Source organism: Neoarius graeffei, chromosome 10, assembly GCF_027579695.1.
Source record: "Neoarius graeffei isolate fNeoGra1 chromosome 10, fNeoGra1.pri, whole genome shotgun sequence".
In the NCBI taxonomy this organism is placed as follows: domain Eukaryota; kingdom Metazoa; phylum Chordata; class Actinopteri; order Siluriformes; family Ariidae; genus Neoarius; species Neoarius graeffei.
In genome coordinates this window covers 28,411,087-28,425,199 of record NC_083578.1, presented here as the reverse complement: position 1 = coordinate 28,425,199, position 14,113 = coordinate 28,411,087, and the positions used below count along the sequence as shown (strand labels likewise).

General features: G+C 42.1%; 1 protein-coding gene across 1 annotated transcript in view; it reads right to left on the bottom strand.

Annotated features, from left to right (window-relative positions):
* cacna2d3a (calcium channel, voltage-dependent, alpha 2/delta subunit 3a) overlaps positions 1-14,113 on the bottom strand; it is a 1,043,750-nt gene that overhangs the window by 106,797 nt on the left and 922,840 nt on the right. Inside the window, exons 18-25 of the mRNA XM_060931674.1 lie at positions 10,396-10,479; positions 6,557-6,628; positions 6,377-6,438; positions 6,172-6,239; positions 5,365-5,410; positions 5,168-5,265; positions 1,105-1,198; positions 663-758 (exon numbers count right to left, since the gene is read on the bottom strand). Coding sequence (XP_060787657.1) covers positions 663-758; positions 1,105-1,198; positions 5,168-5,265; positions 5,365-5,410; positions 6,172-6,239; positions 6,377-6,438; positions 6,557-6,628; positions 10,396-10,479 — 620 coding nt within the window. The remainder of the gene's footprint in view (positions 1-662; positions 759-1,104; positions 1,199-5,167; positions 5,266-5,364; positions 5,411-6,171; positions 6,240-6,376; positions 6,439-6,556; positions 6,629-10,395; positions 10,480-14,113) is intronic.

The window sequence follows — 14,113 nt, the reverse complement described above, 5'->3', positions numbered from 1 at the left end:
ACATATATATATTCTATTCACTTTCACTGGATATGAGCAATCGCACGCTCTGATTGGCTACTCTACTACTAGGATATCAGCACATATACCGTGAGTAGAGAAAAACATTACATTACGGTACATTACATGCCATTTAGCAGACGCTCTTCTCCAAAAACAAATGGCGGCGCGTGTTGCTGAACCAACCAAGGACGAAATAAAAAAATCTACTCATAAACAAAACCCCCAAAATACAAAAAAAAAAAAAAAACAACAATATATGGAATGAAAGTTTTTCATGGTAAGAACATATATATATATATTTTTTTTATTTTTAAAGAATTATTATTATAGCATTTTTCACAAATTGCTACTGTCATTTTGCCAGTTTGTTTATATTCTAAGCAGAAATGATTTTGTCTGACGTTGTATAAAGTTTTTATTTATTGAATTTGCAGAAAATAAAATAAAAATGCTCTGTTTCTCAAAATCCAGTGAATGTGGATAGAATAAAACAGTTATCCCACTCAATCTTCTTGTACATGGCTTATAGCCGACTCTTCATGCCATGCCTCGTCAGCTATCAGCGCATTTACGACTCAATTTCATGGAATAGCAGTTATATATAAATATATAACATTTTTATTTAGTTAGTTATTTTTAAATAACTGGGACATGCTTACTGATTGCTTAGTTGGTATGGCATTACAAATAAGTTGATACGTGACAAGCCAGTTCGTGTGCCAAGGTAAGCTATCTCCACACCTTTATCAGAGTTCCTGTAACACAAAGTAAAAGGACATTTTAATACACTTCAATACACATTTCAATTATGTTTTTGTGCTGCATATGTGCATAATGCAATGAAACATTTAAATGGCTTGCTCAAGGGTCCAACTCTCTGGTAGTATTTATGATTAAACTCCTAACCCTCTTGTCAGAACCATAACCACGGAGCTTCCCTTATTATTGAAAATTGGCTTATTTCTAATGGTACTTTGGTGGATTATGTGGACTTGTGTGGTAGACATCAATTGATTTCAAGTCTAACTTTCTGGCATAGTGAGGTAGGTTAAATGTGTTTGTATATGCATTTGTGATTTTGTGTGCAATATGTCTCCATACTCTGATTTATTGAGAGCCAGACTGGTCCAGTAAGCTTCTATTGGCGCGGTCACCACGGCATCAAACAGGACCTCCTCAATTAACTCTTTATCACCTACAACAACAACAACAACAACAGTACATCATACTGTCTGTAAGCACAGCATCAGTAAAAAACAATAAAATCAACTACCAGCATCAACATCTAAAACCATTTGCAGATACACAGATTTCTATAGCCCTGTTCAGAGAAGATAGGATTTACCTGGGGTTGTGGAATGATGGAATTATCACTGAGTCTCTCTGTGAGTTTATTCTTATCTGAATGTCAGTAATCTTTTCTGGATTGCATGTTCATTTGTCTGGAGAAATGTTTTATCTACTACAAAATGATCTGAAATAAACAATATATCTTTGCAAACTGGCATGCTGGTGCATATTCCATCTTATACTGTGGGTAATGAGTTTTTATCCTTTTTTCTAAAGAATGAAAACACTATTAAGTTGTATTTAGCATTTCTGCTCAGACCAAGCTGATGCCAAGTTTTGGTCATTTAAAATGCTGAACGATAAAAATCTAAAATGTCAATCAAATAACAGTGAAAAGAATTTCTCTGAAGATTGATGCTTCTCTGGGCTTAAGCTTTTGTGTTCCTACACTATATGGTCAATTCATCACACCCATATGTGGTTCTTCCCTAAACTATTGCCACAAATCAGAAACACACAACTTCATCAAATGCCTTTGTAAGCTGAAGCACTACAATTTGCCTTCACTGGAACTAAAGGGCCCAAACACATTCCAGCATGACAATACCCCTGTGCACAAAGCAAGGATCATGAAGACATGGTTTGCCAAGGTTGGAGTGGAAGATCTTGAGTGGTCTGCACAGAGCCTTGACCTCAACCCTAGTGAACACCTTTGGGATGAATTAGAACACTGACTGATCCCATACCCACACTCCAAAATCTAGTAGAAAGCCTTCTCAGTAGAGTGGAGGTTATTATATCAGCAAAGAGGGGACTAAATCTGGAATGGAATGTTCAAAACATATATGGATGTGATGGTCAGGTGTCCACAAACTTAGCCATATGGTTTATCTTAGGTATGGCCTATACACAGTGGTGCTTGAAAGTTTGTGAACCCTTTAGAATTTTCTATATTTCTGCATAAATATGACTGAAAACATCATCAGATTTTCACACAAGTCCTAAAAGTAGATAAAAAGAACCCAGTTAAACAAATGAGACAAAAATATTATACTTGGTCATTTACTTATTGAGGAAAATGATCCAATATTACATATCTGTGAGTGGCAAAAGTATGTGGACCTCTAGGATTAGCAGTTAATTTGAAGGTGAAATTAGAGTCAGGTGTTTTCAATCAATGGGATGACAATCAGGTGTGAGTGGGCACCCTGTTTTATTTAAAGAACAGGGATCTATCAAAGTCTGATCTTCACAACACATGTTTGTGGAAGTGCATCGTGGCATGAACAAAGGAGATTTCTGAGGACCTCGGAAAAAGCGTTGTTGATGCTCATCAGGCTGGAAAAGGTTACAAAACCATCTCTAAAGAGTTTGGACTCCACCAATCCACAGTCAGACAGATTTTGTACAAATGGAGGAAATTCAAGACCATTGTTACCCTCCCCAGGAGTGGTCGACCAACAAAGATCACTCTAAGAGCAAGGTGTACAATAGTCTGCGAGGTCACAAAGGACCCCAGAGTAACTTCTAAGCAACTGAAGGCCTCTCTCACATTGGCTAATGTTAATGTTCATGAGTCCACCATCAGGAGAACACTGAACAACAATGATGTGCATGGCAGGGTTGCAAGGAGAAAGCCACTGCTCTCCAAAAAGAACATTGCTGCTCATCTACAGTTTGCTAAAGATCATGTGGACAAGCCAGAAGGCTATTGGAAAAATGTTTTGTGGATGGATGAGACAAAAATAGAATTTTTTGGTTTAAATGAGAAGCATTATGTTTGGAGAAAGGAAAACACTGCATTCCACCATAAGAACCTTATCCCACCTGTGAAACATGGTGGTGGGAGTATCATGGTTTGGGCCTGTTTTGCGGCATCTGGGCCAGGACAGCTTGCCATCATTGATGGAACAATTAAATCTGAATTATACCAGCAAATTCTAAAGGAAAATGTCAGGACATCTGTCCATGAAGTGAATCTCAAGAGAAGGTGGGTCATGCAGCAAGACAATGACCCTAAGCACACAAGTGGTTCTACCAAAGAATGATTAAAGAAGAATAAAGTTAATGTTTTGGAATGGCCAAGTCAAAGTCCTGACCTTAATCCAATGGAAATGTTGTGGAAGGACCTGAAGCGAGCAGTTCATGTGAGGAAGCCCACCAACATCCCAGAGTTGAAGCTGTTCTATATGGAGGAAAGGGCTAAAATTCCTCCAAGCCGGTGTGCAGGACTGATCGACAGTTACCGGAAATGTTTAGTTGCAGTTATTGTTGCACAAGGGGATCACACCAGATACTGAAAGCAAAGGTTCACATACTTTTGCCACTCACAGATATGTAATATTGGATCATTTTCCTCAATAAATAAATGACCAAGTATAATATTTTTTGTCTCATTTGTTTAACTGGGTTATCTTTATCTACTTTTCGTACTTGTGTGAAAATCTGATGATGTTTTCGGTCCTATTTATGCAGAAATATAGAAAATTCTAAAGAGTTCACAAACTTTCAAGCACCACTGTACATGTTAAGAAGATTGCAAGGAATTATACTGACTGTCTGAAAAGTGGGTTATGACTTTATAATCAAGAAGATTCACAGCTGCTTTGAGAATATTTCCTTTAACTCAAGCCTGATCAATGTCATCATCTTTTCCTTATGTCACATACTAATTATCAAGGCCAGGTACAAGTGGCTACATTATGCATGGTGCTAACTGTATGTCTTTTGGTGTGATGGCAACGCACATATCGCATAGTCACTCCTATTTCATGAAAAGAGCTCATACCCCAAGTGAATCAATCACACAGTGCTTTGCTTAAGTATTTGCCAACCCCACAAACATTTCTACATTTTGTTGTTGGAACAGCATGGAACTGAATGAACTTCATTGGCATGATATATAATGAATCTACACAAAATAACATTTAAGTAGGAAAGAAGATAAATATAGTGTGAATGAGAGTGTGAATGGTTGTTTGTCTCTGTGTTAGCTCTGCAACAGATTGGAAACCTGCCCAGGATGTACCCTGCCTCTTGCCCAAACTCAGCCGGGGTTGGCTCCAGCTTCCCCTGCAACCTTGAATAATAAGTGGCATAGATAACAGATGGATGGATGGATGGAAAATCAATATAATTTGCATATTTATTTCTAAATTATAAAAATATTAAAGCTGTTATTGTATAAGTATTGATCCTTGTTCGTGTGAAATCCCTAAATTAATTTTCATGCAACCAGCTGCTATCAAAATCACATTATTAGTTAAATGGAGTCCACCTGTATGCAATTAAAGTGTCTATAAGCACACCTGTTTATGGAAGGCCCCAGAGTTTGTTAGACAACATACCCAGAAAAACGCCATCATGAAGATCAATGAGCTACAGTATCAAACTAATCTGGGACAAAAGTTCTGTAATTATCAAGCAGGGCTTGGTTATTTAAAAAAAAGATTCCTAAATTTGAACATCCTGCAAAGCACCATTAAATCCATTATTAAAAACATAAATTATTTGGTACAGCCATGACTCTGCCTAGAGGAGGCCATCCACCAAAAATCAGTGATGAGGTAAACAGGGCATTAATCAGAAAAGCACCCAAAAGGCCAAGAGTAACTCTGAAGGAACTGGAGAGGACCATATCTCAGATGAGCGAAGCTATTCAAAAACAACCTCAGACCATATACTCTTCAAAGATGGACTTTATGGTACAGTGTAGAGAAGCCAGCCATTATTAAAAAAAAAAAAAGCCAAATGAAATCAGTTCAAGGGAGTGAATACTTATTCAAAGCATTGTAATTATAACATAAAACATATCCAAAGTAGTCTATCCAGTGTGGATACAAAGTCTATAAGTGTATGAAAAAGCTCTACTCACACTGCAAGTGTGGTTCTCCTCCATCAAGGTAGAGTTTGATTGCCTCAATCTGAGACAGGTAACGATGTTCAGGGTGCTCATCTGTGTTACAGTATGTCCTGAAAATATACTAGAACCCTAAACTACAAATTCTCTTCACAAACACACATGAGCATGTTGCACACACAAACACACACCTAAAACTTCTCATACTCTACCATTCATCTGCTAGTGCCACATCAGGATGCTCCAAATCATGTAGTCCTGAAATACAACATATTATTGCAATTATTGTAATAAATACACTACAGTCCTAGTAAAAGGTGGCATCCTCACCTGAATTTCAGCTTAAATACCAAATTTTCAAGAGTGCTCAGTGCGCTGATTCTGCTCTGTAGGTAAAATAATTCAAAATCCCAACAGCCAGTTCAATGTAATTTTTTAAGTCACTTTAATGTGCTTTGTCAGTTCTGTCATGTTGAGGAAACGTATAAATAAATGATAGCTACCTAAAATTATTCGCATCCGAAATGGCTTTTTAAAATGAACTAGTGACTACAATCATTTAAAACATTAACCGCATAATTGTCATAAGTTATACATGAGTGTAATTCCGAATGGATAGAAAGAGTTAGTAAAGGGCCAACACAAACTCTCGCTCCCTCTGCCTCTCTTCCTCTCTAATGACTGACGTCAGTGGTCAATCCCATGCACAGCCTATGGCCAACTTTTTTTTCCTTTCATTCATAATTCATTAGATTTTCTGCTGGATGAAAAATGCCTATTTCTATTGAAGCTGACAGGAGGAACCATCACAGGAAATGCTGAACCATGCTCTCACAATCCTAAATGGGAGCAGTGTTTAAGAATGAGTGTATAGCTCAAGCGAATGAATATTAACATGCATGATCATGCTGAAAATATATGGGGTGAAAATGCTGGGACTCAGCAATGTATTTAAGCATTTAAGAAACAAGCATTTTATTTCCGCTGAGTTAGTTATAAATAGCCCATCGAGAAATTACCTTCTTCTACAGTGACACTCCCCCTGAAGAAATATTTACCATGTCCCTTTGACAAGGCCACACCTAAGCTGCAAAATAAGTACACATTGCCTTGGTCTTCACACAAACTCACATACCCTTGTACAATAAGAGTGCAGACAACTGTGCATAAGTCATGTGTTCTGTCTATGATAAGGTGCTGCCCATATAAAGATGGCCACTTTACCTGAAAGGAGTTCCCTTGATGTCTGTGTAGTAGTAGTCATTATGCAGAACAAGCACCCGTCTCTGAAAACACACACACCCACACATACACACACCACATTACAGTGCCATTTGGTGGGACAGCTCATACATCATATATCATATCATATTTACAGAACATATTGTGTTTATGTTCTCTCACCCCTTTATCAACAGCTTTCTTGACTTCCATAGAGAAGGTTCCAGTTTTTTTGTTCACCATAGCATTGCGTAGCTGGAACACACACACACACACACACACACACACAACATGGAACTACTTTCATTTATAATATTTATAAGAAACAGAAATAAAAAATAAATTAATAGACTTCCAAACAGAACATAAAACAACACCATATTATATGATCAGACAAGCATTATCCCCTCCTAGAACTGCCACCTTATTGTGGTGGAGGGGTTTGTGTGCTTGAATGATCCTAGGAGCTATGTTGTCGGGGGCATTATGCCCCTGTCAGGGTTTCCCAAGGCAGACAGGTCCTAGGTGACAGGCCAGACTAAGAGCAGTTCACCAAAACCCCTATGGAGAAAAATCCGAGGACCGTGACGTCGCCCGGGATGACGCAGCCGGGGCCCCACCCTGGAGCCAGGCCCGGGGTTGGGGCTCGTATGCGAGCGCCTGGTGGCCGGGCCTTTGCCCATGGGGCCCGGCCGGGCTCAGCCCGAAGAGGTGACATGGGCCCGACCTCCTGTGGGTTCACCACCCACAGAGGTAGCAGTAGGGGACTGGTGCAATGTGGATTGGGTGGCAGTCGAAGGCAGGGGCCTTGACGACCTGATCCCCGGACACAGCGGCTGGCTGTTGGGACATGGAATGTCACTTCGCTGGGGGGGAAAGAGCCTGAGCTTGTGCGGGAGGTTGAGAGGTACCGGCTAGAGATAGTCGGGCTCACCTCCACGCACAGCTTGGGCTCTGGAACCCAGCTCCTCGAGAGGGGCTGGACTCTCCACTTCTCTGGAGTCGCCTGTGGTGAGCGGCGGCGGGTTGGTGTGGGCTTGCTTATAGCTCCCCAGCTCAGCCGCCATGTGTTGGAGTTTACCCCAGTGAACGAGAGGGTCGCCTCTCTGCGCCTTAGGATCGGGAAGAGGGCTCTTGCTGTTGTTTGTGCCTACGGCCCAAATGGCAGTATAGAGTATCTGGCCTTCTTGGAGTCCCTGGGAGAGGTACTGAGGAGTGCTCAGACTGGGGACTCCATTGTGTTACTGGGGGACTTCAATGCTCACGTGGGAGATGACAGTGACACCTGGAGGGGCGTGGTTGGGAGGAACGGCCTCCCCGATCTGAACCCGAGTGGTGTTTTGTTATTGGACTTCTGTGCTAGTCATGGTTTGTCCATAACGAACACCATGTTCGAGCATAGGGGTGTCCATAAGTGCACGTGGCACCAGGACACCTTAGGTCGGAGGTCAATGATAGACTTTGTAGTCGTTTCATCTGATCTCCGGCCCTATGTCTTGGACACTCGGGTGAAGAGAGGGACTGAGCTGTCAACTGATCACCACCTGGTGGTGAGTTGGATCCGCTGGCGGAGGAGGAAGCTGGACAGACCTGGCAGGCCCAAACGTATGGTGAGGGTCTGCTGGGAACGTCTGGCCGAGCACTCTGTTGGGGAGGTCTTTAACTCCCACCTCCGGGAGAGCTTTTCCCAGCTTCCGAGGGAGGCGGGGGACATTGAGTCTGAGTGGACCATGTTCTCTACCTCCATTGTGGACGCAGCTGTTCGGAGCTGTGGCCGCAAGGTCTCCGGTGCCTGTCGTGGCGGCAATCCCCGAACCCGGTGGTGGACACCAGAAGTAAGGGATGTCGTCAAGCTGAAGAAGGAGTCCTATCAGGCCATGTTAACCTCCAGGACTCCCGAGGCAGCTGACGGGTATCGGCAGGCCAGGTGTACTGCAGCTCGGGCAGTTGCGGAGGCAAAAACTCGGAACTGGGAGGAGTTTGGGGAGGCCATGGAGAAGGACTATTGGTCGGCCTCGAAGAAATTCTGGCAAACCGTCCGGCGCCTCAGGAGGGGGAAGCAGTACTCTGCCAACACTGTTTACAGTGCGGGTGGGGAGCTGTTGACCTCGACTGGGGACGTTGTTGGGCGGTGGAAGGAATACTTTGAGGATCTCCTCAATCCCACCATCATGTCTTCCACTGAGGAGACTGAGGCTGATGACTCAGAGGTGGACTCATCCATTACCCAAGCCGAAGTCACTGAGGTGGTTTGCAAGCTCCTCGGTGGCAAGGCACCGGGGGTGGATGAGATCCGCCCTGAGTATCTCAAGTCTCTGGTTGTTGTGGGGCTGTCTTGGTTGACACGCCTCTGCAACATCACGTGGCGGTCAGGGACAGTGCCTCTGGAGTGGCAGACTGGGGTGGTGGTCCCTCTTTTTAAGAAAGGGGACCGGAGAGTGTGCCCCAATTATAGGGGAATCACACTTCTCAGCCTCCCAGGGAAGGTTTACTCCAGGGTACTGGAGAGGAGAATTCGACCAATAGTCGAACCTCGGATCCAGGAGGAACAATGCGGTTTTCGTCCTGGTCGCGGAACACTGGACCAGCTCTATACCCTTCATAGGGTGCTCGAGGGTTCATGGGAGTTTGCCCAACCAGTCCACATGTGCTTTGTGGATCTGGAGAAGGCATTCGACCGTGTCCCCCGTAGTATTCTGTGGGGGGTGCTTCGGAAGTATGGGGTTCGGGGCTCTTTGCTAAGGGCTGTCCGGTCCCTGTACGAACGGAGCAGGAGTCTGGTTCGCATTGCCGGCAGTAAGTCAGACCTGTTCCCAGTGCATGTTGGACTCTGGCAGGGCTGCCCTTTGTCACCGGTTCTGTTCATAATTTTTATGGACAGAATTTCTAGGCGCAGCCAGGGGCCAGAAGGAATCCTGTTTGGGAACCACAGGATTTCATCTCTGCTTTTTGCGGATGATATTGTCCTGTTGGCTTCTTCAAACCAGGACCTTCAGCATGCACTGGGGCGGTTTGCAGTCGAGTGTGAAGCGGCTGGGATGAGAATCAGCACCTCTAAGTCCAAGGCCATGGTTCTCGACCGGAAAAGGGTGGCTTGCCCTCTCCAGGTTGGTGGAGAAGTTCTGCCTCAAGTGGAGGAGTTTAAGTATCTCGGGATCTTGTTCACAAGTGAGAGAAGGATGGAGCGTGAGATCGATAGGCGGATCGGTGCAGCCTCCACAGTGATGCGGTTGCTTTACCGGTCCGTCGTGGTGAAGAAGGAGCTGAGCCAAAAGGCGAAGCTCTCAATTTACCGGTCGATCTACGTTCCGACTCTCACGTATGGTCATGAGCTTTGGGTAATGACCGAAAGGACAAGATCGCGGATACAAGCGGCCGAAATGAGTTTCCTTCACAGGGTGGCTGGGCGCTCCCTTAGAGATAGGGTGAGAAGCACAGTCACTCGGGAGGAGCTCGGAGTAGAGCCGCTGCTGCTCCACATCGAGAGGAATCAGCTGAGGTGGCTTGGGCATATTTTTCGGATGCCTCCTGGACGCCTCCCTGGGGAGGTGTTCCAGGCATGTCCCCCCGGGAGGAGGCCCCGGGGAAGACCCAGGACACGCTGGAGGGACTATGTCTCTCGGCTGGCCTGGGAACGCCTCGGTGTTCTTCCCGAGGAGCTGGCCGAGGTGTCTGGGGAAAGGGAAGTTTGGGCTTCCCTGCTTAGACTGCTGCCTCCGCGACCCGGTCCCGGATAAAGCGGAAGAAGACGAGAGACAAGCATTATCAAATTCTAATCAAATTGTAATATATTGAATAATGAAGGACATGATACGCATAATAAAATAAAGTTTAATTTCCAGTTGCAACATGAACTAAATACAACTTAGTTTTGAATTCAAATTCTTGCTATACATAATAAGCTACACAATATTTTGCAAAAGCAACAACGAGGGATGCATTTTACTGAGGAAATAAAAAATAGCCAAAGAAACTCATCACTCTTGCAATGTATGAAGTAAAAAAACAAACTAAAAACAAACCATATGCTCTTTGTCTTCCCATTCAACTTCAGAGAGATCTACACTGCTGTAGTTGGGTTTCTTCCTCTTTTTGCCTTCTTCATACTGCGCACACACACACACACACACACACACACACACACACACACACACACACACACACACACACACACACACACAGGATGCCCTGATATACACTGTTGTAACAACTTGTTTGGAATAACTTCCTGCTTTAATACCTGCATAACACCCCATAACATAAATAATAGATCAGAAGATATTAAGGAACAGACTCTCACTGACATTATATATCAACATATCAAACTTCCACTCAACTCAATTGCCTCTATCATAATTCAGATAGCAATTAAATCACCATTAAAGATCTGACGAAGCTAGCTAATATGCTTGCAACTGTTGTTTAACAGAAGCCATATTTTTTTCCAAAGAAATATATTCAATGAAAGGGACAGATCATAGTCTATTGTATTTCTTTTTCTCCAGTTGAAAAACGTCTTGACTAAAACATTCTGAGCCAGTAACCAAGCAAGAATGCATAGGTTTTCTAGTAGACACAAAGGGAGAGAGTGATTTTATTTTTCAATCTTAAACATGGATGTCGCACACCAGACTTGGAGAGAGAGTGTGAGAATGCATGCGTAGAAGCACTTTAATACAACATTGAAGCATTCACTCTACAAGTGATATCACAAACAGATTCATTGCTGTGAACCAGACAATAGTCAGAGTATGAGTAGTCATGGTCCATTCATTGGCCAAAGGACAATCCACAAAAGAAGGGGACCAAGAGCTCCACCAAGAGAATGGGAAGAGGGTCTAACCCAGCATAAAGTAGTTTAACAAGGCTCACAGCCATGCTGTTTGGAAAGACTTATCAATGAATTAGTAATCTTGGCATGTTTATATACAAGTGAGTAAGGAAGTGAGCTAGAATGTTTGGCAGAGGTTGCATTAGAACTCTATGGATCATGACCTTTGCTGGTGGAGAAAGGTCATGTCCTGGATCTGGGAGTAAGTCAGTCTAGATGTTTATAATGAAAACCTGATGGGATATGGGTCTAGAATGTCATCTGCATTCTGCATGCCACTCAGATTTGGCTGCTTGCTCCTGAGCAAAGGTAGAAGAGACAGGACTGTGTAATGACACAAGATAGGTGAGTATTATTCTGTAAGGTTGTGGCTACTCAAGACAGTAAGAGACTGGATTAATTTGCCAAGCGTCTTTAAAGGACCAATGAGTCTTGGATTTAACTTGAGAGGAGGAAGTCTCAGATGGGGCTCTTCCCAGGCAGCTCAAGTACTGCTGGGTATTTTCACACTATGATCTTAGGAATCTTCCAATTTCTTGATTCAAGCAATAAACTTACCGTACTTCTAATCATTTTAGGTTTGTGAAATGATAACCTGATGATGCAGGACTACTACAGCCCCAAATCATAAAATGTTGGGACAATATGATGAAACTGAAATTAAAACTGAAAACAATGATTTGTAAATAATGTTTGACCTGTATTATACTCAAACCAATACATCAGCACACCATTCAAAAACTATATATATATATATATATATATATATATATATATATATATATATATATATATATATATATATAGATAGATAGATAGATATATATATAGATATATATATAGATATATATATAGATAGATAGATAGATGAGCCAAGCTATTGACACCACACCACTTTTCCTTTATTGCAGTGTTGAATATTTTGAAAGTAAATTACAAAATTTAAAGTTACACTCATTAATTAGAGCACCTTTTAGCCAATAAAAGGACATATTTATATGCTAGGCAGCAGGATGTGCAGTAGATATGGCCATCAGGAATTAAAGAATGCCTGGGGTTCATTTTGAGAAGTATTGAGGGCCCTCTAGTGAAAGTAAGTAGTACAGCAGGTAAGCACAATCTCGTGCTGAAATATTGGTATTCAGAAAAAGAGAAAATTTTATAAAAAAATCAATACACATGCATATATTGTTACTGGTGAATATATTTCCCAGTAAATGACTTTTTTTTTTTATGTCCAGAGTCCAGCACAGTTTGAGACTTTCCATGCTTTAGCAAACCTTATATAAAGCAGCCTTATGGGAGACAGTGGACCAAATTTGGACAACACTTACTTAAGAATAATCCAGAAACACACGCATTGTGATGAGCATAAACAATGAGAATCTTTGAAAATACATAACTAACAATTCACTGTCAGGTTTAGTTGACCTGAAACTACAGTGGTGCTTGAAAGTTTGTGAACCCTTTAGAATTTTCTATATTTCTTCATAAATATGACCTAAAACATCATCAGATTTTCACACAAGTCCTAAAAGTAGATAAAGAGAACCCAGTTAAACAAATGAAACAAAAATATTATACTTGGTCATTTATTTATTGAGGAAAATGATCCAATATTACATATCTGTGAGTGGCAAAAGTATGTGAACCTCTAGGTTTAGCAGTTAATTTGAAGGTGAAATTAGAGTCAGGTGTTTTCAATCAATGGGATGACAATCAGGTGTGAGTGGGCACCCTGTTTTATTTAAAGAACAGGGATCTATCAAAGTCTGATCTTCACAACACATGTTTGTGGAAGTGTATCATGGCACAAACAAAGGAGATTTCTGAGGACCTCAGAAAAAGCATTGTTGATGCTAATCAGGCTGGAAAAGGTTACAAAGCCATCTCTAAAGAGTTTGGACTCCACCAATCCACAGTCAGACAGATTTTGTACAAATGGAGGAAATTCAAGACCATTGTTACCCTCCCCAGGAGTGGTCGACCAACAAAGATCACTCCAAGAGCAAGGCATGTAATAGTCAGCGAGGTCACAAAGGACCCCAGGGTAACTTCTAAACAACTGAAGGCCTTGCTCACATTGGCTAATGTTAAAGTTTATGAGTCCACCATCAGGAGAACACTGAACAACAATTGTGTGCATGGCAGGGTTGCAAGTAGAAAGGCACTGCTCTCCAAAAAGAACATTGCTGCACATCTGCAGTTTGCTAAAGATCACATGGACAAACCAGAAGGCTATTGGAAAAATGTTTTGTGGATGGATGAGGCCAAAATAGAATTTTTTGGTTTAAATGAGAAGCGTTATGTTTGGAGAAAGGAAAACACTGCATTCCAGCATAAGAACCTTATCCCATCTGTGAAACATGGCGGTGGTAGTATCATGGTTTGGGCCTGTTTTGCTGCATCTTAGCCAGGACGGCTTGCCATCATTGATGGAACAATGAATTCTGAATTATACCAGCGAATTCTAAAGGAAAACGTCAGGACATCTGTCCATGAACTGAATCTCAAGAGAAGGTGGGTCATGCAGCAAGACAACGACTCTAAGCACACAAGTCATTCTACTAAAGAATGGTTAAAGAAGAATAAAGTTAATGTTTTGGAATGGCCAAGTCAAAGTCCTGACCCTAATCCAATGGAAATGTTGTGGAAGGACCTGAAGCGAGCAGTTCATGTGAGGAAACCCACCAACATCCCAGAGTTGAAGCTGTTCTGTACAGAGGAACGGGCTAAAATTCATCCAAGCCAGTGTGCAGGGCTGATCAACAGTTACCAGAAACGTCTAGCTGCAGTTACTGCTGCACAAGGGGGTCACACCAGATACTAAATGCAAAGGTTCACATACTTTTGCCACTCACAGATATGTAATATTGGATCATTTTCCTCAATAAATAAATGACCAAGTA